The following is a 23472-nucleotide window of genomic DNA, read 5'->3' on the forward strand; positions in this document are numbered from 1 at the left end:
TTGAACTGTGGTCATAGGTGGATGTGGACAAACTTCAGTAGGTCTGCAGGGACTCAGGGTGAAGGTTATCTTGGTCTGCTTGCTTGACCAGACCTGAAGACGATAGGAGTTTCCATGGGGAGCTGTCGATTCAGGGGTAGGGTCAGAAGGAGAGGTGGGACTATGAGCAGAATGTTGGGCGAGGTCAAGTTCCCAGAGGCCGGGCCAGACTGAATGTCTGGGCGGTGTAAAAACCTGAGTGTGGAGTCCCATGCGGTGGGCGAGGTCAAGGCTGGCGGGTGGGGCGGACTAAAGCTGGACCGGAGTCAAAAACCCACACATTTCACCCCACTGAAATAATAGCAAACACGTACACAGAGTTATGTGCCAGGTACTACACAAGGCACTTTATATGAATTAACCAACTGAAGCTCAAAATCGCCTGAGAGATTTATTATCCCCAAGTGAAAAGTGAAGAAACCGAGGCAGAGGTTTGGCAACTTGTTCACAACTCTGGGAACTGGCAGAGCTTGGGTTTGAACTCAGGCAGACACGTCCTCGAGTCTGTGTTCTCAAAAAACACTCTCCCTCGCCCGACAAAAGAGCCTGGCGTCCGGACCCCAGAGCCCCGGAACACGAACCTTGGCTGCGGGGTCTGCCTCGGAGGGCGGGGCAGGGCGCGGCGGCGCCGGCGCCTCCCAGGGCCGGAAGCGGCGGAGCTGGTCCCGGCTCCACCCCCGGCCCCGAAGCGCCGCCAGCCGCCGCCATGAGTAGCTTTGGACCTGGGTGAGACCGTCTTGCACACACCCCCCTTCTCCTTGCACTAGCAGGACCCAGGTCTCCCCTTTCTCCGGGGACCCAGACCCGCGGGCATCACCTCTTTCCGTCAGCAAAAAGGAGTGTAGAGACACGCCCCTTCCCTTAAACCCTCACCTCTTCCCTTTCAGTTAGAAGTTTGGGGCGCTGTGGGACTGGGGGTGGAGAGCGTTGGGAGAACTGTGCTGACTTAGGAGGGAGGAGTACCTTGTGACTCCCCGCTTCCAGGATCGCGTCCCTGCCACTTCGTGCTGTGTGATCTTTGGCGATCACTGCCTCTCTGGGCCTGTGTCTTAGGCTCTGCAAGATCAACCGAGCAAAGCACACGGCCTGCAGAGAGGCAGCGCTCCGCTCCTTACTCGCCCCCCCCCCCCCATTACTCATCAAAGACCTCTGGAGAGCCGTGGGGTGGGGGAAGTGGTTTTTTCCAGTTTCTGACTTGCCTGCTAATTAGGGCTTTCTTTTCTTTCTCCCCTCATTCCCTTTATCCTTTCCTGACAGCAAAACCAAAGAAGTTATCTTCAGCATGGGTAAGTAGGGAGAATGGGAGGGCCTCGCTGGCGTGAGAGGCCAGAGCTGGAGGTCAGGAAACCTCTTTGACCTCATCCCCACCCCCCACCCCTTCCCTCTTTTACTTAAAAAACATTTAAAAAGTGAAGTCAGAAGGGGAGAGGTTACGGGGTTGCGGACTGGTGTCAGCACCTGACCTCTGGGGGTATGCATCCTAGCAGAGGAGGGCTCCGTGAAAATGTTCCTGAGGGGCCGCCCTGTACCCATGCTGATCCCGGAGGAGCTGGTCCCCACCTACAGCCTGGACACACGCTCTGAGCTGCCTTCGCGCCGATTCAAGTTGGACTGGGTGTATCCTTTTACTTTAATCTCTTCCTCCCGCTCCTCCCACCCCCGACCCCCACCCCCCCGCATCTGGAAGGGACAGAAGCCCTTCCGTGGGACTGCAGCTAGAGGGAGGGTCTTTGTACCGAAGGTGGGACTTCCCAGGCATCTGTGACGAGAAGGATCAGGAAGAGCCTGGAGTCTGCAGGGAGCAGAGGGAGGCCGATTAGCTCACGTGACTTTATGATTCATTAGAGCAGCAAACATTTGCTGAGTGCCCTCCATCTATCAGATTCTCGTCTACACACAGGCTAGGTTCCCTGAGCTCACCTTCTAAAGTGGGGGAGACTGAGGCCAGTGAGTTAACAAATAAGATAATTTCAGCTAAGTATTAAATGCTGGTCATACAGTAACCTAAGCTCAAGTGAGAGGAGTAACTGGGTTTCTCTGAGGAGGGGACATTTGAGCGGAGAATTGAACATTTAGGGGCCAGAGCTTCTCTGGTGGCTCACATGGTAAAGAATCTGCCTGCAATGCAGGAAACCTGAGTTTGATCCCTGGGTCGGGAAGATCCCCAGGAATGGTTACCCAGTCACGTATTCTTGCCTGGAGAATTCCATGGACAGAGGAGCCTTGTGGGCTATAGTCCATGGGGTCACAAAGAGTCAGACACAACTGAGTGACTAACAGTTTCACTTCACTTTCATAGGAAGAACAGAAGGCATGGCAGGTCCAACGGCTCTGTGGCCAGAGTGAGTTTGGTGAATGTGAGAAATGAAAGAAGTTGGCATTGGTTAAGAACCCTATCTTTGGAGCCTGGCAGAAATAGGTTGAAATGCCAGCCCAGCCTATGGCTGGCTTTGTGACCCTGGACAAATCACCTTGCCATTCTGTGCCTGATTAGCCTCCTCTGAAAAGTGGGTGTCATGATCTCAGATTCATAAGACTGTGAAACAATGTGCTCATAATATGTGCCCTATAAACCGAGATTGATTAAAATAATAATCACTATTGAGCACGTACTGACCATGCCACGTGGCACGTGGGATCTTCGTTCCCTGACCAGGGGTTGAACCCATGTCCCCTGCATTGGAAGTGTGGAATCTTAACCACTTGACTGCCAGGGAAGTCCCTGATGAGCGCTTATTGTATGCCAGGCACTGTTCAAAGTTCTTTCAATATAAATACATTGAATAATATGATCCTTCTCTCTTGTAGGGCTCAGAATATATTTTTACAGCCACTGTTCTCCAAGAGCCCTCTGAGGCCTGCAGGTTGGGAATGATTACCCTTACTTTCCAGATGAGAAAACTGAGGCCACGAGAGGGGTCCCAGGCCTGTCCTAGGAAGTCAGAGCAGAACTGAGGCCAGAACTCTGACTCTGAGCCCTAAGCTTTTTCTAAAACACAAAATGGGGTTTGGGGTTAGCATTCCTGGGGACCCACTCCCTGTCCTCCTCTCTTGGCCTTGGTTTTTTCTCTGGAGGAGGCAGGAATAGTTGGAGCCCAGAATCTCTTTAAGGCAGCTGGAAATATTCACAGGAATTGAAGAATACCATGCTGTCATGCCAGGCTTGGCTTGATAAGTGAGAGTCAGGAGAAAACAGCTGAGACAGCAAAAGTCCATGTGGGCCTCATTCCCCAGCCCTCAAATGGCCGCAAGGTGAAGCAGTTTCTATGGGGTCAGGATAGGCATATTGACATCCATTCAAATGTTTCACGAACATTCTGGGACTAAGGCCTGGGGTCCAACAGTCCCCAAATTAGTATCAACCTGCCCTCCTGGGCTCATAGTCCAGTGTTGGGACAGAATCCATGACAGTGACAACTTAGAGTGGGCAAGGCTGGGATGGGGGAACCCAGAGAAGGCAGCCGACCCAGCCTGGGCATCAGGGAAGGCTTCCTGGAGGAGGAGTTACAGAAGAGAACAAAACAGCCCAGTTTTGGCTGCCGTGCAATTGACAATCTCATCAAGGACTAGATGCAGTTAACACACTGATCAGATAAATAGGCTGAGTCCAGCAGACCAAGTGAGACTGAGGCCTGCTCTGAGGATGTGACAGCTGAGAAAGGTGGCAGGTAGTGTGTAGTAGCAAAGGGAGAGGTTAGTGACAAGACCTGGGTGATGGTCATGATCGTGGTGTTTTGGGGAAATTCAGCATCAGAGGGTAGAGCTAAGACCAGGGAAGGGCAAACGAGGCCAGCAAGAGGAGCTTGGGCTTTCTCTTAGGGGAACTGGGGAGCTACAGAAAGTTCTGAACAGAAGAGGGGTCACATTCCTTCAACAAATACTGAACTCATATGTCCGCTGTGTACCAGGACCTCATCTGGGCATAAGGTGTACATCTGTAAACAACAGACAGAGGTCCTGCCCTCCTTGAGCAGGCACTCTAGTTGGGGAGACACAGAGTAAGTTAAACGAATGGACTTCCCTGGTGGTCCACTGCTTAAGATGCTGTGCTTCCAATGCAAGGGGGTACAAGTTAGATTCCTGGTTGGGAAATTGCTGTGGGTTGTGGCAAAAACAAAACTGGAACATGTGGGATGCTGATGAATGTACTGCCTGGAAAATTAAGAGGGAAGGGGGATGGGGGCATTGGGGTTGTATGGGTTTTCTTTATTTTTTAAGATTTTTCTTTTTTGACGTGGACCATTTTTTATTTTTTAAATTTTTTACTGAATTTGTTACAATATTACTTTTGTTTTATATTTTGGTTATTTGGACCCCGGGCATGTGAGATCTTAGCTCCCTGACCAGGGATCGAACCCGAACCCCCTTCATTGGAAGGGGAAGTCTTAACCACTGGCTTGCCAAGAAGTCTTGAGTTTGCAGGGTTTTTTTGGTCATACTGCGAGACTTGTAGGATCTTAGTTCCCCAAACAGGGATTGAACCTGGGCCCCGGAAGTGAAAGTGCTGACTCCTAACCACTAACCCGTCAGGGAATTCCGGTTTGCAGTTTTAAATATATCAGAACTATCTGGGAGAGGCTGAGAAGGCCTCTCTAAGGAGCTGACAGTTGAGTAGAGAGCCTGAGCAGGGAACACAGGTAAACTGACTTAGTGATAGATAATAGGTTTTAACAGGATCCCTCTGGGGAAGAACGGTAGACAGATTAGTTTCCTGTGGCTGTCTTAATAAATGCCCACAAACTTGGTGGCTTAAAGCAACAGAAAAATCTCACAATTCTGGAGGCCAGAAATCCCCAGTCAAGGTGTCAGCAGGGCCGCGGTCCCTCTGGAGGTTCTGGGGGAGTTTTCTGTGGCTCCTAGCTTTTGGTGGCTGCTGACAAGCCTTTCAGTTCTTCCATCACTCCAGTCTCACACTGTTATCCCGCCCAGTGTCAGTGTCTTTTTGTTCTTTGGCTCTTACAAGGACATTTGTCACTGGAGTTAGACGGCCCAGCCAGATAATCCAGGATGATCTCATCTCAAGATCCTTAGTTACATCTGCAAAGACTCCTTCTCCAAGTAAGGTCACATTCTCAGTTTCCAGGTGGTAATATTTTGGTAGACACTTTTTTTTTTTCATTATTTGGCCGGGCGGTGTGTGGGATGTTAGTTCCCTCACCAGGGAGTGAACCTGCGTCCCCTGCATTGGAAGCTCAGAGTCTTAACCACTGGACTTCCAAGGAAGTCCTACAGTAGACATATTTTAGGGGTTAGGTTATTCAACCTCCTACAGGGGTAAGAGTGGAAACAGGAAAACCTAGCTCCCATGACCTTCATCTGAGAGTCAGCCAACAGCTGCAATGCAACAGACACTCCTTAACCGGCCCCTGGGCATCTCTAGCTATGGTTACCGTGGCCGGGACTGCAGAGCCAACCTTTACCTACTGCCCACGGGGGAGATAGTGTACTTCGTGGCCTCCGTGGCCGTTCTGTACAGTGTGGAGGAGCAGAGGCAGCGGCACTACTTGGGACACAATGATGACATCAAGTGGTGAGGCCGGGGGGAGGATACCAAATATCTCCCGCACAGGGCATCGAAGAGGAGGTGGGTGGGGCCAGGTCTTCACTTGGCCTGAATTCAGGCAGAGTTCAGGGGGAAAAAATCATGGATTAATTATCAGTACTTCAAATGTTGGTGAATTCACTCCAATACCTGGATTTTTCACTTCTTTTGAAAACATCAAGCAGGCACACCAGACAGCCCCACAGTGTGTTGGAATCCCGTGGTGGCAGCCACCCTTTTGATGGGTGTGTTCTCTTGGCCATTTGTGGTTCAGGCTTGAGCCCTGCGGGCCCCTGAGTTAGAGACCAGAGGTTTGAGTCTTGCTTCTGAGCCAGGGTACCCAGAGAGTGTTCCCTAATTGTTATTGAAGAACTAAATCAATGTTCATTGAGTAACTCAGGGGTCCCCAACCTCCAGGATCTAATCCCTGATGTTCTGAGATGGACCTGATGTAATAATAATAGAAATAAAGTTCACAATACATGTAGTGCGGTTGAATTATCCCCAAACCATCTCCTTCTCCCCCATCTGAAGAATAGTTTTCTTCCACAAAACCGGTCCCTGGGGCCAAAAACATTGGGGACGGCTGGATTAAAAATAACTCATTCAGCCAACCGTGGAATGAATAGTCAGGCATCATGACTGTGGCTGCTGCTGGAGGGGCTCTGGGCTGCTGTCATCCCTGCCCTCCCTCACTCACTGAGTCCTCTCCACCTGCTCTTCTCTCCTCAGCCTGGCTGTCCACCCTGATATGGTCACCATCGCCACTGGACAGGTGGCGGGCACCACTAAGGAGGGGAAGGTAGCAGAGCGGAGGGGGCAGGACCTGGAGGCTGGGATGGAGTTGGGGGTCCGGGGGACGGACGGGGCGGGGGTGGGTGGGTCAGGGAGCCAGGCCCCCCAGGTAACTGGCCTCTCTCCTTCCTGCAGCCGCTGCCGCCCCACGTGCGCATCTGGGACTCGGTTTCCCTCTCCACCTTACACGTGCTGGGCCTGGGGGTGTTTGACAGAGCTGTGTGCTGCGTGGGCTTTTCCAAATCTGTAAGTCCTGTGCCGGCCTGGCCCTGGGTCCTCTCCTGCCCCGGTCCCCTTTGGGTTGGAGGCCACGCCTTCACCGTGACGTCATGGGTGCGTGACACGCCCCCGGCCAAACTCCGGGCCCTCCTGCCCCTCCAGGCTGTGTGCCCACAGTTGTAGCCTCCCCGGCCTGCTCTGGTGGCTCAACCTTAAAGAATTCGCTGGCCTATGTGGGTAGACGTGGGTTTGATCCCTGAGTCGGGAAGGTCCCCTGGAGCGGGAAATGGTCCACCTGCCCCACTATTCTTGCCTGCAAAAGCCCATAGGTAGAGGGGCCTGCAGGCTACAGTCTATGGGGTCTCAAGAGTCAGAGGCAGCTTAGCAACTAAACAACAGTAAAACAACATGTCTGCCCCCAGACAGACTCCGCAGTGAACCTTTGTAGATCAGGTAACACTTTTTGCATTGTTTTTCACACCACTCATTCTGGAAGGATCCTTATCTGTAGGCATTTTAAGCCCTGTGTCTAGTGCAGCCCTGCTCCTAGTACCATCCAGAACATGGGTGTTGGCAGATATGGGGGAGGTAAGCACAGAAATCAAGAACAAGGCTTTAGGGATTTGGAGAGCAATTTGACATTCCCACAACATCCAAGGGTGTGATTGGTGGTTTTTTCCTAAAATCATGTTTTACATTTTTATCGCATTTCACCACAGTAGTGGCTGCAGCGAATCAGGAAATAAAAAACAACTGGTCCTCCCACTGGCTGTTTAAAAGCCTCACAGGTTTTCTGAGAGCTTTGGAGAAATAAAGCTATTTTGTTGCCAGCGTCTGGGGGGTAAAAAAAAAACTCTGCAAAATCAAAACTAACTTGTGCTTAACTAAACATATAAAACAGCAGCATTGTCCCAACTTTATTAGTTGTTTAACTTCATAGTCATACAAGTCATTACAGATAAAGAGGCAGGTTAGATGCTCTTAGTAAGAATTCTGAGGGCATGCTGGTTGCAGAGAAATTGTAGCTGAGGGGAAATTAGATGAATTTCTTAGGGACTAGTCATTTCAAAAGGAAAACTATAAACAGCCTTTAAAATGTGTGTGGCCCTGGATGGGGAGTGTATTTTAATGTGTTCCATATGGCTTGGGCCAGGGCCTGTGAAAACCTTGAAACAGGCCTGAGTGGCTAATGCCCCAGTGGGCAAGGTATTGGTGTTGGGGGTGGGGAGAGGGGGTAGATCCAGAGCCGTCTGCCCCTCCCCCACCCTCTCCTTCCTAGAATGGGGGCAACCTGCTGTGTGCCGTCGATGAATCCAATGATCACGTGCTCTCTGTGTGGGATTGGGCCAAGGAGACCAAGGTGGTGGATGTCAAGGTGAAGTAACCCCCTCATAACCCTTTTTTTTTTTCAATCCTCATTCCTTGGGGTCCCTCTGTGGTGGCCAGATCCCAGTGTTCATGAGTCCAGAGTCAGACTCACCTCAAAGTCCTGGCTTTGCCATTTGCTAGCAGTGTGACTTCAGGCAAGTGCCCTCTCGGGGCTTCTGTTGCCTCATCTGTAAAATGGGAGTTATGGCAGCATCTCCCCTGTAGGGAAAATCTGGCTTTGATGTTGGGATATGGGGTGGGCAGACCAGGCCAAACAGGAGGATCAGCACAAGGTGGCTGCTGTTTCAGTTGCCCTGAGATGTCTAAGATAGACCTTGACTTGCGTACCTGGCTGGTGGCCTGTTTTACAGATGAGAAACCCAAGGCAGAGGGGAGAGCTACTTGCCCAAGGTCACATGCTCATTCCGGGCTGGGGGCCAGGGACCTAGAATGGGGGGCCCATGGTTTGGGGAAGGAGAAGTAGCTGAGAGGCTGGGCTCCCAGTGACTTGATTCCAGATGGAGTCTGGCTGTGTGTCCTTAGGGAAGTGACTTCTCCTCTCTGAGCTTCACTTTGTCATCTGTAATTGGAGGTACTAATGAGCTTTACCTCACAGGGTGCTGTGGGGTTAAATGAGTTGATGGATATAAAGGGTGTGGCATGGAGCTTAGTGCAAAGTAAGGGCTCTCCGCGTGTCTGCCATTAGATTGGTGAAGAAGGCCATAAAGCTTCACTGACTGGCCCTGCTTCCTGTGCTTTAGCGTGCCTGTGTAGGAGAGATACAGGCAAGTCAGTGGTGCAGTACACAACCCACACAGCTGTATTTAGGGCAGTCCTTCCTGAGAGGGGTGTGGTGGTCCTGGTGGCTTTGAGGTCCTCATTCTGAATCTCTTCCACCCCTTAAAGTGCTCCAACGAGGCTGTGCTGGTGGCCACCTTCCACCCCATAGACCCCACCGTGCTCATCACCTGTGGGAAATCCCACATTTACTTTTGGAACCTGGAGGGGGGCAGCCTGAGCAAGCGGCAGGGCCTCTTTGAGGTGAGTGCCAGGGGTCCCGGGACTGGCTGGCCCTGATGGAGGCTGGCAGGGACCCCCAGGACAGCTGGAGACACCCCAGAGGCTGGAATGTGTAGGGATGCTGAGATATTGCCTGCTGGGCCTCAGTTCCCTTATTCATGCCAGCGGATGGGCCTCCTCAACTCTTTCAAGTTGTGAGGATTCAGTGGGATGAAGAGTACAGCAGCTCCTAGCAGGCAGTGGATGCTGGGTAAATGGGTTGCTGTGGTTGTCAATACTCTGGATAAATAGAGAGGTCGGAGCCTGGTGACCGGGAGAGAGAGAAAAACAGCAGGAGGCAGAGGCCTGTCTTTGGTGAGAGTTGGATCTTCCACACCAACAGAGGAGGCCCTGAGAATACCAGGCTCAGATGGAGGTGAAATGGAGATCTTGAGAAGAGGGTGGGGCAGGGTAGGGAGAGGTACCCAGAGGCAGACAGGGGTCGGGGGGAGGGAAGCAGAGGAGAGGGGTGGGGCAGAGAGGGGAAGACAGCAGGGGAAACTGAGGACAGAGACGGGACAGAAGTCAAGATGAGAGGGAGGAGGGAGCAAGGGAATCTGGGGCGGGGAAGGGAGACAGTGGGGTCGGAAACTCGAGGCAATGTGACCCTCCATGGGTGTACACTGGAGACAAGGATGCTGCTCACAGGGCCGCACCTCGACGCAGGGAGGACGTCCCTGGACCATGGTTCTGGCTGGCGGGTGAGCTCGGGGCGGCCACCCGGCTTCAGTGACCCTCTGATGCCATCCCCTTCTCCCCCACCTTAGAAATACGAGAAACCGAAGTACGTGCTGTGTGTGACCTTTTTGGAGGCTGGCGATGTGGTCACCGGGGACTCTGGGGGGAACCTCTATGTCTGGGGCAAAGGTCAGTGTCACCCCACCATTTGGTCCCCAACCCAGTCCTCCCTGACTCCCTTTGGCTGTGCCTTCATTCCTGAGACCCTGCTGGAATGTGTGATAGGCGTGCTAAGTCGCTTCAGTCGTGTCCAATTCTGTGCGATCCCTATGGGCTGTAGCCTGCAGGCTCCTCTGTCCATGGGATTCTCCAGGCAAGAATACTAGAGTGGGTTGCCATGCCCTCCTCCAGGGGTTCTTCCCGACCCAGGGATCCAATCCACTTATCCTACGTCTCCTGCACTGGCAGGCAGGTTCTTTACCACCAGCACCACCTGGGAAGCCCTGGGTATGATACAACAGGTTAAATCCTTACTTGACCAACTCTAATGCCTCCATCAAGGTTCAGCTCTCTCCCCACCTGCATGAAATCTTCACGTAGTCCCTTCCCTTGTCCTCTGCAAACCCCATGGTAGTGATCAAGTTTGAACTGTAAATGAGTGGGTTAACCCGGGTTAGATGGATGGAAAGATGGTTTGTTCCGGACAAAGGAATAAAGGAATGAGTGATTAAGGCAATGAATGAGTGTAGGGCTTGTCCTACTCCGTGAACAGAATGAGTGAATGAATACACTGGCTTTCCAGATGGCTTATTAGACGGATGGTAGGCTGGGTGGGTGGGTGGGAGGAGAAGGCAATGGCAGCCCACTCCAGTACTCTTGCCTGGAGAATCCCAGGGACGGGGGAGCCTGGTGGGCTGCCGTCTATAGGATCGCACAGAGTCGGACACGACTGAGGTGACTCAGCAGCAGTAGCATCAGGGTGGGTGGGTAAATGGGAGGGTAGGTAGAAGAAAAGGTGAGTGAATGGCTGGATGTGGGAGTGAGAGTTTGAGGTGTTTTCTGGGGTCAGTGTGGGGCAGCTTCCGCATGCTGACCCTGCCCCGGCCACCCCGCAGGTGGGAACCGAATCACACAGGCAGTGCTGGGTGCCCACGATGGCGGCGTGTTTGGGCTCTGCGCCCTGCGGGACGGGACGCTGGTGTCCGGAGGGGGCCGCGATCGGCGGGTGGTCCTCTGGGGTTCCGACTACAGCAAGCTGCAAGAGGTGGAGGTGAGGAGGGGGAGCAGCTCGTATGAAGGTGAGGAGATCTCCCACCACCCCACCAGGGCTCCTAACACTGGACCCTGCTCTCCCAGCCTGTCTCCCCCATCCCCACCCTGCCCTCACCTCTGTTGTTGCTGTGCAGTCACTAAGTTGCATCTGACTCTTTGTGACTGCTGCATGCCAGGCCTCCCTGTCCGTCACTATCTCCTGGAGTTGCCCAAGTTCATGTCCATTGAATCGATGGTGCTATCCAGCCATCTCACCCCCCCATCTCTACATGTGACTTAAACTCATCTGCCCAACCCCCACACCCAGGTCCCTGAGGACTTCGGCCCCGTGCGCACCGTGGCAGAGGGCCGGGGAGACACGCTGTACGTGGGGACCACCCGCAACTCCATCCTGCAGGGCTCTGTCCACACCGGCTTCTCGCTGCTCGTCCAGGTGAGCATCTCTTCTGTACCTGCCCTGCTCCATCCCTACCTGCCTCTCTTCTCTCCTCTGTACCATTCACTTCCCTTACCACTCCCATTTCTCCTTACCTCTCTGCCCCATTCCTTATCCTCTGGCCTAGTTAACACCTCTTATCTTCCTTTTACCTGCTTTTGACCTATCACCCCACCCCTGCCCTAGGACTCCTGCCCCAGAACACCCCATGGCCCAGCAGTGGGTTAACCGGTAGCACAGCAGGGGGTTCCCAGGACCCTGCTCTAGCTATGCTGCCCCCTGCTGATCAGGGCGGTGTCCTGTTTCTGTGAGTGCCCTGGCAGGTCTTCCCACAGGCCTCCAGCTCCAGGGCTCTGGGAAAGCCCTCTGGAGTTTGCTCAGATGCCCACACCGCCCTCCTGGTAGACTACAACCCTACCCCACATCCAGTTTAAAGAGCCCACCTACCAACTGGTGGTCTAGAAGGATGGCTCTGAATATGAATTCTGAGGAGTGACTGCCTGAGAGTGAAAGGCAACCCTGTCGCTCACTCGCTGTGTGATATGAGGCAACTGAGCAACTTCTCTGTGTCTTTATGCAACGAGAGAGTAACACAACTGATCTCACAGGGTTTCATAAGGATTCCGTGAGTCAATTCATATATAGCATTTTGAATGATGCCTGGCACAGAGTAAGTGCTCAAAGAATCTTGGCCAAAGCTACTCCTTGCTGGGACTTCCCCAGTGGTCCAGTGGTTGGGAGTCTGACCTTCCATTGTAGAGGGCATGGACAGGTTCGATCCCTGGTCTGGGAACTAAGATCCCCCATGCTGCATGGCATGGCCAAAAAGACAAAAAAATAAATTGTTCCTTGTTCAGTGGTTTTCCCCTTCCTTCATTCCCAACGTGCATTTTCCCTCTTACAAGGTGGCTGAGATCCATGCAACTGGGTTTAGATTCCCCCTTCTGGCTCTTAGGGGCTTTCCAGGTGGCCCGGTAGTAAAGAATCTGCCTGTGTCGCAGGAGACATGGGTTCAATTCCTGGCTCAGGAAGATAGATCCTCTGGAGAAGGAAATGACAACCCACTCAAGTATTCTTGCCTCAGAAATCCCATGGACAGAGGAGCCTGGCAGGCTAGAGTCCATGGGGTCACAAAGAGCTGGACATGACTGAGTGACTGAGCACACACTTTTGTGAAGAAGATGAAAAACCAGGGCTGGAGGGATTTCTTAAGTGTCCCAAGGCCAGAATGGACCTTAAAGACCCCTAATAATAGCATCAACATTTCACAGTATTAGTTATACATACTTTTAAATTTTTTATTCTTTTGGCCACACTGGGCCACTTGTGGGATCTTAATTCCCCAACCGGGGATTGAACTTGTGCCCTTGAGCAGTGAAAGCAGAGTCCTAACCACTGGACCACCAGGTAATTCCCAAGTTATATATTATTAGTGTATTACTAGAATTGTATTATTTAGCATTAATCATTATGCTGCTATCAATAATTATAGTTCTGTTGATTATCATAGTTAATTATTTTAATAATATATTGATAGGATATGTTATTATTACCAATAATAGTCAGCCACTTTCATTTGATGAGCACTTTGTACCAGACTCATACATCTTCCATGTATTTGCACTTTCCATCCACAATTTGAGTAAGCAGAATGCCATGAGACACATACAGTGATTGGACCCATTTTACAGAAGATGAAACCAAGGCTTCAAGGAGAAGTCACCTGCCCAGGTGACTGCCATAGTCAATAAGTGAGACTCACTAGGCTGAGTACCCTCCATGGTTTCCCACAGCCTTCTGGGCAGCGTCTGACTCCTAAGATCAAGGTCCTACGTACCTAGTCTCTTGCTTCTCATTGTGCAAACTGGAAAACAGAGATCTGAGGGGAGGGGGCACATTTGCCTGGAGCGCCGCCCCCCCCCCACTGGGGCAGGGATCTGCCCAATCATTGTCTCCTTCAGATACCCTGGGCAAAGTGTTGTCCTTGGGTCGCCTGTGGGGAGAGTGTGTTGCTGAGTCTAGTCCTGTACTTCTTTCTGGCATCAGAGGTGGGGGATAAGGAGGAAAGATCTGGATCGGTGGTCTCCATGCTGTAAACTCTCCTTCCTTCTAGGGCCACATGGAAGAACTGTGGGGCCTGGCCACGCACCCCAGCCAGGCACAGTTTGTGACATGCGGGCAGGATAAGCTAGTGCACCTGTGGAGTGTGGAGTCCCACCAGCCCCTGTGGAGTAGGACCATCGAGGTAAGGGGCTGGGGGACTTGATACACCCTTCTGACAGGACCACCTGTGTGAGCCCTGACACAGTACATCAAACAGAAACCACACCCAGTGTCTTTCAGCAGAAAGAGATTTCATGCATGGAATTGGGTGCTTACAAACTCACTTAGGAGGGCTGAGGGTAATGGGTTCTCGACTGGAAGGAAGCCTAGAACACCACCCCAGACCTGACCTGCCTGAGGAGCTGCTGTCTCTTCCATAGTCAGGAAGGTGGGGAGTCAGGAACCACTGGGTTCAAGAAAATGCTGTCCTCATAACTGCGATCCAGGAATGAGGATGCTGTGGTCACTCAAGTGTTGGCTCTAGAGCTATACTGTCTAGTACATATGGCTATTCAAACTTAAATTAACTTTAAATGTAAGAATGAAAGGTTCAGTTTCTCCTTTACACTAACTACATTCCAAACATGTGACTGCATGAGTGTGTACATGCTCAGTTGCTCAGTTGTGTCCAAATCCCCTGTCCATGGAATTCTTCAGCCAAGAATACTGGAGTCGGTTACCATTTCCTTCTCCAGGGGATCTTCCCGACCTAGGGATCGAACCTGCATCTCCTGTGTCTCCTGCATTGCAGGCGGATTCTTTACCTGCTGAGCCAAAACCTGTGGCTAGTTGCTACCAAATAGGCAAGTGCAGATACGGAACATCTCCATCATCGTAGAAAGTTCTGTTGCACTGTCTTGCTAGATCTAGAGCGACTCAATGCTGGCTATGTTTGCACTGACCAAAAACAGATCCTCTGTGCCCTTGCCTTTCAAGGCCAGTGACTGCTCACCTGCACAGCCAATGTTTTCACAACCTAACAGATCAGCGGAAGTGGCAGAGTGGGGCCTCTACTTTGTATCTTCCAGAGCCCACAGTAGTGTAACTGATTGTTGGACACAAATGACAGCCGACCCTAGCCGCATGGGCTTCTGGGCAATGTAGTTTTTAAGCTCCCCTGCCTGTGCAGTATGGGAGAGTAGAAAGTCAGTTGCCATGGTCTTCACACCACCTTTTGAGGTTTTGCTCTAGGAATCCAGGGTTACCTGTGATCCTGGAACACTTGATGGCCTTTCAGCTTCTAGGAGTCAGGGATGGTGTGTCCTAGAAATTACTGGGGCCATATGTAATAATCCTCACCTTGGCTGCTAACTGAACACCTACTATATGCCAGGTTCCATGTTCATCAGAACAGTTCTCTAGCCAGGGCATCAGAACCACCTGAGACGTCAGAAACACAGGATCGAATCGTGAGCCCCAAGCACAGGAAGTCTGATTCAAGAAGTCTGAGTTTGGTCCCAGATTCTGCAGATTGTAACAAGCTCCCTTCAGGCAGTCTCCCTACCATGCTTGAAACTGCCTTAGCACTTTACCCACATCGTCTTTGTTTTTTCTAACTTAAAATTTTTAACTTTGTGTTAGGGTATAGCCAATTAACAATGTTGTGGTAGGTTCAGGTGAACAGGGAAGGGACTCAGCCATATGTATCCATGTATCCAATCTCCCCCAAACCTAGCTCCCATCCAGGCTGGCAGATAACATCATCTTTTTAACTGTTTCCGCCCCCAACCTCCACAAGGCAGTAGGAATGATGGATCCTCACTTGGAAACAGGCCCAGAAAGGTAAAATCACTTGCCTATCAACAAGTGTAATTACAATCATAGCTGACCTTTATTGAGTGCTTTCTGTGGGCCATCTTGCTTACCATTCTCAGGGCTTTACACCTTGCTTATAACAGTCCTGGGAAGTGTGTGTGTTTATGTTCTCCATTTGAGACAACCAAGGCCAAGGTGGAGAAATCTATTTGATGTCATTACTAGGAAGTATCAGAGCCACTGTTTGAAGCTAGGTCTGATTCTATGGTGCTCTGTTGCCTGTAAATCAATCAAATCCCACCCCATACCCACACCCCAATTAAATATTTTTTATCTGGAGATTAGATAAAAATGTGGGGGAACAGGTACTCAGACACACCTGGTAATAAGCTGATATAATTTTATGGCAAGCAGATTGACATGATAAATCAAAAGTCTTAGAAATATGGACTGTCTTGATCCCAACAGTCTCATGTCTAGAAAAGTCCCTAAGATCATCTTGGGTGAATAAAAACTGTGGGAATTTAGAACAGGAGTGATAAAGGATCCAGAATCCACAGTGATAGGAGGAATGTTTTCTGTTCGAGCCAACATGTTAAAGGGAAGGAGAGTGTTTTCTGAGTGTCTGCGGCAAGGGGTTACCAGAGGGCAGCAGAGGGAAGTGAGAGCCCTTAGGCAGGCTCTGAGGCTGGGAAGGTGGGCCACATGGATGGGGACCCCAGCTTCTAGCCCCGTTTCTTCTCTCCCTCCTCAGGATCCTGCCCGCTCTGCCGGCTTCCACCCCAGTGGCTCTGTCCTGGCCGTCGGCACAGTGACTGGCAGGTAACACTGACGGGCATTTGGGGTGGGCTTCTGTGCTCCCCCCAGGAACTATCCCTTGATTCCTTCCTCCTTCCCTACTGCCCCAAAGCCTACGAAGAACGATAATTAGGTCCCAACTGGTTGCCAGGACTTGATCTCCCATCATTTCTCTTTGGGAGTCCACTTTCTCCCACGTCTTTCTGGGGTCCCTCCCTCAAGACCCCACAGATTGCCACCCCTCTCTACCAGATCAGCTCACCCCTCCTCCCTCCACCACGCCTTCTCCTTAAAGATGGCTGCTGCTGGACACGGAGACCAATGACCTGGTGGCCATCCATACCGATGGGAATGAACAGATCTCAGTGGTCAGCTTCTCTCCGGGTAAGGAACATGACTGGGGACGCTGGAGAGGCCGGGCCTGGGAACAGAAAAGCTGGTTTATTGGCAGGAGAAAGGGTTGGAGCCTGTGTGGCACCGGTCTAGGGGTGGGGCCAGGGCTGTGGTAGGGATGGAGATCGGGACTACCGAGTTGTCTGGGATAGTGGGGGGACTGAATCTGAGAGAGGAGGGGGTAGAACCTGGGTGCTTCCTCATAGCCCCCTCCCCCTCCCCCAGACGGGGCGTACCTGGCCGTGGGCTCCCACGACAACTTGGTGTACGTGTACACGGTGGACCAAGGCGGCCGCAAGGTCAGCCGCCTGGGCAAGTGCTCGGTGAGTGGGCCGTGGCCCCCAGCCCGCGCCGCCACCCCGTCCGGGGGGTGCAGGATTAACCAGTTTTCTACCTCAAGGGAGCACAGCTTCAACACTCAACTGACTGCCCTGATTACGTCTAGGAGTCTTAGCCGGGCACACACACATTTACCCTCTCCTGTGTTTTAAGCCCATCCCTTCGTGTAGCCCCGCCCCTCACGTTCTAAACACCCTCTGTGTTATAGCCCAGCCCCTTGCATTCAAAGCCCGCCCCCTCTGTGTCTAGCTCGGCCCACTTGTTCTAAACTCCCCTTGTGTTCGAAGCCCTCTTTGTCTAGCCCTGCCCATGGTAGTCTGGCCCCACACTCCAAAGGCTTGTGTACCCTTCCTCTAGACCCCCTGTGTTTTCATCCTACCTCTGTATTTTTGCCTTCCCCCGATCCTGGTCGGATCCTGCCCTCTCCAGCTCTAACCCCACGCCTTCCCTCCCCTGCAGGGCCATTCCAGTTTTATCACCCACCTGGACTGGGCCCAGGACAGCAGCTGCTTTGTCACCAACTCTGGGGACTACGAGATTCTGTACTGTGAGTTCTCTGAAACCCAAAGGCGCGCCTCCCTCAGCCTCTCTACTGCGCATGTGCGATTTGCTTAGCCTTCCCTGGGTTCTGGCAGAAAAGGCAGGGCATTCAAGTCACTCTTTTCTGGCTGTTGTATTCAGGGGCTGATCTGTTGGGCTGGTCTCCTGACTTCTGGTTTCCTCCCTGGTGGACCCAGCTATTAACCAATTCCTCCCCTCCCTGGTTGGATGGGTTCGGTACAGTTTTCTAAGCAGATACCCTTGCTCTGGCCTTGGGGTGTCATCACCACCCAGGAGCTAGTCCCCTCAGCTGGTCTGAAGAGGTAGAATAAGCCCTGGGACCTTAACCTGCTGTCTCGGACCTCAGTGTCCACTGTCTGTGAAATGGGTGTGTTGTCAGTAGTTCTTTGTGCTCTGAACATCTCTCCTCCATTTTCTGCCCCAGGGGATTCATCTACCTGTAAGCAGATCACTACTGCCGAAACTGTGAGGAACGTGGAATGGGCCACGGCTACTTGTGTCTTAGGGTTTGGGGTGTTTGGTAAGTTGTGGAATGGACAGAGTCTTGCTGAGGACAGGAGTTCTGAGAAATATCCCTGACCGGTGGTTTTTACAACCTCTTACTACCAGGCTGGGAAACTCATTCCTTTACCCATGTGAGCAGCAGTGTTTGTGTCAGAGGAAAGAGGAGGGTGAGATGACTGCTCAGGTCCCTTGGAGCTGTAATGAAATGAGAACAAATGAAGGGTGGCGCCTGGCCCAGAGAGATTTGCACAGCCTGTGTCCCAGTCATGAGTTCATTCAGGCATTAATGTACTCAACACATACTCCCTGAGCACCTCTCTGCACAGTGGGGCAGTGCCAAGACCCAGTGGTGACCAGGACAGCCCTGGCCTTGCCATCATGGGTCTCACAATCCAGTGGACAAGACAGACCTGTCCCCAGACAACCCAGAATAGATCAGGCTGAGGCAAGGAACTCCAGAGAGGACATCTGGCCCCAGTCTAGGAGGGAGTCGGGGAGGATTTCCTGGAGGAAAGGACATCCAAACTGGGCCCTGCAGGATGAGGAGTTACATTCCAGTGTGGTGAAGAAGGAAAGCAGTCTCTAGGCAAAGGGCATAATAGACATGTATAAAAGCCCAGAGGTGACAGAACTTGCTATTTGGAGAAATGCAAGAAGGCAAGATGGTTAAATCATTGCAGAGTTCAAGGGAAGCACTGGTGAGGACATGGCTGGAGCCGTGTGAGGGGCCTGGCAAAGCACAGGGGTCATGGTGAGAAGCTTGGACTGTGGAAGGGTTTTTGTTTTGTTTTGGCCACGTTGTGTGGCTTATGGGATCTTTGTTTCCCGACCAGGGCTTGAACTCAGGCCCTTGGCAGTGACAGCATGGAGTCCTAACCACTGGATCACCAGGGAATTCCCCATGAGAAGGTTTTGAATGATGGAAGATAGGGTCAGATACATATTTCCAAAAGATTATTCCAACTCTCACCCCTGGCTAGAGACAGGCTAGATGAGAGGAAGGCAGGGAGGCTGCAGCTGGGGCCTGCTCGCCTTGGGGTTTCCTGGCCCCAACTGACATCTTACCATCACCACCTACCCCCAATCTTGTCCGCAGGGATCTGGTCCGAGGGAGCGGATGGTACTGACATCAATGCTGTGGCCCGCTCCCATGATGGGAAGTTGCTGGCTTCAGCTGATGACTTTGGCAAAGTCCACCTGTTCAGCTACCCCTGCTGTCAGCCTCGAGTGAGTCCCTGGGAGGGCTGGCAGGGCGGAGGTACCAAGCAACCCTTTACGGATGTCAGTTTTCCCATCTATACAAAGAGGGGAGTGACTTGATCCCAAGGGCCTTTCTTAGCTTGAAACTTGATAAATTTCTGAGTCTGTCGTGCTAAAGCTCCAAGCATCTGCATTATGAAATCTTTGGTTCTTTTATCCTGTTAACTCAAGAAATATTTATTGAGTACCTACTAGATGCCTGGGCACAGGGAATACAGCAGTGAACAAGACAAGTGATCTCCTTTGGTTTCCTTCTTTCCCTATCACAGGCCCTCAGCCACAAATACGGTGGACACAGCAGCCATGTGACAAATGTGGCCTTCTTGTGGGATGACAGCATGGCCCTGACCACGGGGGGCAAAGACACCAGCGTGCTGCAGTGGCGGGTGGTCTGAACTGAGGAGGGTGGGGTTCCCAGGAACATGGGGCCCAGGTAGAGTCAGGTGGTGAGGCTGCAATTCTATTTTCGGGAGATGTCTATTGCCGAGTAGAGTAATATATACCCAGAGTGTGTCTATAGCAAAGGGGATTATGGGGGTGGGCGGGTGGACTGACAGAAGTCTCTATTTATCGGGGTGGGAAGAGGGGTCACATTGATTTGGGGGAGCCATTAGAGTGTTCAGAGTGTTTTTTTAAGTTTATTATTTTATATCATCCAGAAATAAAAACATGTGCACTGAGGTGGAGTGTCAGGGTCTGTGTATGGGAGTATCCATAGATTGTGTCTATAAATATATGTGTATGTATGCGTGTATTATGGTATTTTTGATGAGAGACCATTATTAGGTCTTAATTGGTCTTTAAACTTGATAGAAACCAGGCTAGCTCTAACTTAGGCCAAAGGAGTACTCAGTTGGCCGACATACCCAAACAAGGAAAGGCAGTTGTCCCCTCTGGCTTTCAGGGCCCATGAACCAAGGGTCTGAAGGCAATCAAGGTATTCCATACCTTCTCTGATCTTCTGCAAGTCAGCATTTTTCTCTGGGAACAGCATTCTCCATGCAACAGAAGGATGGCACCCGGCAGGTTGAACCCCCAAGCCCAAAAATCCCAGAGAAGGGCTATGATTGGCCCATCTGCAAATCAATCAACTTGGACTATTGGTTGGTCTACTGTGATTGGTTAGTTCCACTTACGTGCCGACCAGTCCTGGACCAATGATTGTGGCCAGGAAGATGGAGTCATTAAAAACATGGTAGCCTCACTTGCGGAGAAGGCATTGGCAAGCCACTACAGTACTCTTGCCTGGAAAATCCCATGGATGGAGGAGCCTGGTGGGCTGCAGTCCGTGGGGTAGCTAAGGGTCGGACACGACTGAGCGACTTCACTTTCACTTTTCACTTTCACACATTGGAGAAGGAAATGGCAACCCACTCCAGTGTTCTTGCCTGGAGAATCCCAGGGATGGGGGAGCCTGGTGGGCTTCCGTCTATGGGGTCACACAGAGTCAGACACGACTGAAGTGACGCAGCAGCAGCCTCACTTGAACCATAGGGTTGAAATAGGGCAAGGAAAGTTTTCAGAGAAGTGGACTGATGACGCTATAGAAATCTGGTGGATGAGGTATGAGCATTCTGCATTACAAGAGATAGAAACCTAATTTCATCCAGCAGAAACAATAAGAAACAATTGCCAGGAACTGAGCAGTCCAGGAGGGGTCTAGCTGGATTGTGGTGATTGGGTTTCTCCCACTGGGAATTTCTCATTTTTTCATCTGTAATCTTGAGCAAATTTTGAACTTTAACCTTTTATTGGTGTGTTGATACGTTACATTCAGAAAAGTACACTCATCATAAATGTACAAAAACAAACGGATCCCATCCATACAGCCATCTCCCAGGTGATGACATAGAACATCCCCAGCCCCCAGAAAGCCCCCTTGAGTCCCTTCCTAATCATTGCTCCCCTCTCCCCTCAATAATCGCTACCCTGCTTCTCACACCATAGAACAGTGTTACCTATTTTTGAACTTTAAATCAGAGGTCAGCAAACTTAACAGAAAGGGCCAGTTAGTAAATATTTTAGACTTTAAAAGCCACTCAGTCTCTGTCCCAAGAAACTCTGACCTTGTCCGTGTGAAAGTGACCACAGACAACGCGTGAATGAATGAGCTTGGCAGTGTTCAAATAAAGCTATTTATGGATACCAAAACTTGAGTTTCGCAACATTTTTGCTGTGTCATGAGATACTATTGTTTTAGTCTCCTTGTATTTAGAAGTGTGAAAACCATCTTAGCTCACGGGCCATACCAAGATGGGCAGTAGATACGATTTGGTCCACAGTGGTACTGATAGTTTCCCCACTTTTGCTTTAAATCATACAGTATGAACTCTTTTTGGATCTGGCTTCTCCCCTGGAGCCGGGTTCTTAACCTCTCAAGGCCTCAGTCTCTTGGGGTATAAAATAGAAGTTAATAATAGCACCTGCCCCCTAGGGGTGCTGTGAAAATGACTTAAATACCTGCAGAAAGCTTAGAACAGGGCCTGACACATAAAAAGCCTTCTAGAAATGTTAGCTGATTATTTTTACACTTGAGAACACAGACACCGTGGCTGCAGGCATTCTGCCAGGCCACATGATAACAAAGCCAGAGGAAGTTTTTCTCTCATAGTGTTCCTGTCTCCAGAGGAATCAGATTGGCTCAGCTTGGATCCTGTGCCCAGTCTTTATGGCCTAGGCAGCAGTCCCTAACCTTTTTGGCACTCAGTTCAGTTCAGTTCAGTTCAGTCGCTCAGTCGTGTCCGACTCTCCGCGACCCCATGAATCACAGCACGCCAGGCCTCCCTGTCCATCACCAACTCCCAGAGTTCACTCAAACTCACGTCCACAGAGTCGGTGATGCCATCCAGCCATCTCATTCTCTGTCGTCCCCTTTTCCTCCTGCCCCCAACCTTTCCCAGCATCAGAGTCTTTTCCAGTGAGTCAACTCTTCGCATGAGGTGGCCAAAGTATTGGAGTTTCAGCTTTAGCATCAGTCCTTCCAATGAACACCCAGGACTGATCTCCTTTAGAATGGACTGGTTGGATCTCCTTGCAGTCCAAGGGACTCTCAAGAGTCTTCTCCAACACCACAGTTCAAAAGCATCGATTCTTCGGCAATCAGCTTTCTTCACAGTCCAACTCTCACATCCATACACGACCACGGGAAAAACCATAGCCTTGACTAGACGGACCTTGGTTGGCAAAGTAATGTCTCTGCTTTTTAATATGCTATCTAGGTTGGTCATAACTTTCCTTCCAAGGAGCAAGTGTCTTTTAATTTCATGGCTGCGATCAGCATCTGCAGTGATTTTGGAGCCCAAAAAAATAAAGTCTGACACTGTTTCCACTGTTTTTCCATCTATTTCCCATGAAGTGATGGGACCAGATGCCATGATCTTTGTTTTCTGAATGTTGAGCTTTTGGCACTAGGGAACTGATTTTGTGGAAGACAGTTTTTCCACGGATCGGGGTAGGGGGATGGTTTGGGGATGATTCAAGTGCATTACATTTACTGTGCATTTCATTATTACATCAGCTCCACCTCAGATCATCAGGCAGAGGTTGGGGACCCCTGGCCTAAGGGCTACGGTCATGTGATTGGCCAGGCCTGGGTCACTTGCTCATCTCTTTGCTTAGGAAGGGGTTAATGTATGATACCTGGGACTGACAGCACCACCTACACCTCATGGAATGGGGGGTAGTTCTCTCAGAGGAAGGAAGATGGGGAAACACAGGAGCAGGAGATAGAGGTTACCAGCCACCTCAGCCTATTTATGTCAAGGTGAGTGACACACCAGAGGGCAGGGCCAGCAGCATTTCTGGGAGTTTGAAGACCACTATTCCCAGTATCCATTGTTTCAGAACAAAGCTTTTCAAAATTTAATGGTTTTGCAGGACTTCCCTGGTGGTCTAGTAGCTAGAACTTTGTGTTTCCAATGGTGGGGGCCTGGGTTCGATACCTGGTCAGAGAATTAGACACTACGTGCTGCAGCTAAGACCCAGTGTGGCCAATAATTTAAAATAAAATACTTTCTTAAAAAAAGAGTTCAAATGAGAGTTAAAAAAACTTAATTGCTTAAAACAACAACCATTTTGTTATGACTCATAGTGTGGTGTTAGCCATTCACACATGATGAAAGTTTGGGTTGTGTCCATCTTCTGCTATTGTAAATAATGCTGTGATAAATATTTATATGCATGAATGTGTTCTAAGTCGCTTCAGTTACGTTTGACTTTTGGCGACCCTATGGACTGTAGCCCACACGACTCCTTTGTCCATGGGATTCTCCAGGCAAGAATCCTGGAGTTGTTATGCCCTCCTCCAGGGGATCTTCTTGACCCAGTGATTGAATGCATGTCTCTTACATCT

At 50.8% G+C, this 23472-nt stretch overlaps 1 protein-coding gene across 2 annotated transcripts; it reads left to right on the forward strand.

Moving 5' to 3' along the window:
- The first annotated feature begins 660 nt into the window (after nucleotides 1-660).
- On the forward strand, nucleotides 661-21197 carry LOC129546662 (echinoderm microtubule-associated protein-like 2). 2 transcript variants are annotated; one of them, XM_055411851.2, is made up of 19 exons: nucleotides 661-765; nucleotides 1297-1325; nucleotides 1524-1656; nucleotides 5420-5569; nucleotides 6314-6383; nucleotides 6512-6622; nucleotides 7875-7970; nucleotides 8870-9004; nucleotides 9790-9889; nucleotides 10816-10970; nucleotides 11280-11405; nucleotides 13522-13653; nucleotides 16021-16088; nucleotides 16360-16448; nucleotides 16683-16780; nucleotides 17256-17343; nucleotides 17782-17877; nucleotides 18958-19088; nucleotides 19391-20575. In XM_055411851.2, exons 1-19 carry the CDS (start codon nucleotides 746-748, stop codon nucleotides 19514-19516), a joined length of 1953 nt encoding a protein of 650 aa, XP_055267826.2. In that variant the 5' UTR covers nucleotides 661-745; the 3' UTR covers nucleotides 19517-20575. The 2 variants fall into 2 exon arrangements, with proteins under 2 accessions (XP_055267826.2, XP_055267827.2); XM_055411852.2 differs by having other exon boundaries at nucleotides 693-765; nucleotides 1527-1656; nucleotides 19391-21197.
- The last annotated feature ends 2275 nt before the right edge of the window (nucleotides 21198-23472 follow it).

The sequence above is a fragment of the Moschus berezovskii genome, chromosome 22 (genome assembly GCF_049115385.1).
Source record: "Moschus berezovskii isolate FMDL1 chromosome 22, NW_MosBer_1.0, whole genome shotgun sequence".
Lineage (NCBI taxonomy): Eukaryota > Metazoa > Chordata > Mammalia > Artiodactyla > Moschidae > Moschus > Moschus berezovskii.

Coding starts and splice junctions, on each gene's coding strand:
- LOC129546662 (XM_055411851.2), top strand. CDS start 746: ATGAGTAGCTTTGGACCTGG. Junction 766..1,296: donor ATGAGTAGCTTTGGACCTGG/GTGAGACCGTCT, acceptor CTTTCCTGACAG/CAAAACCAAAGAAGTTATCT. Junction 11,406..13,521: donor GCTTCTCGCTGCTCGTCCAG/GTGAGCATCTCT, acceptor CCTTCCTTCTAG/GGCCACATGGAAGAACTGTG.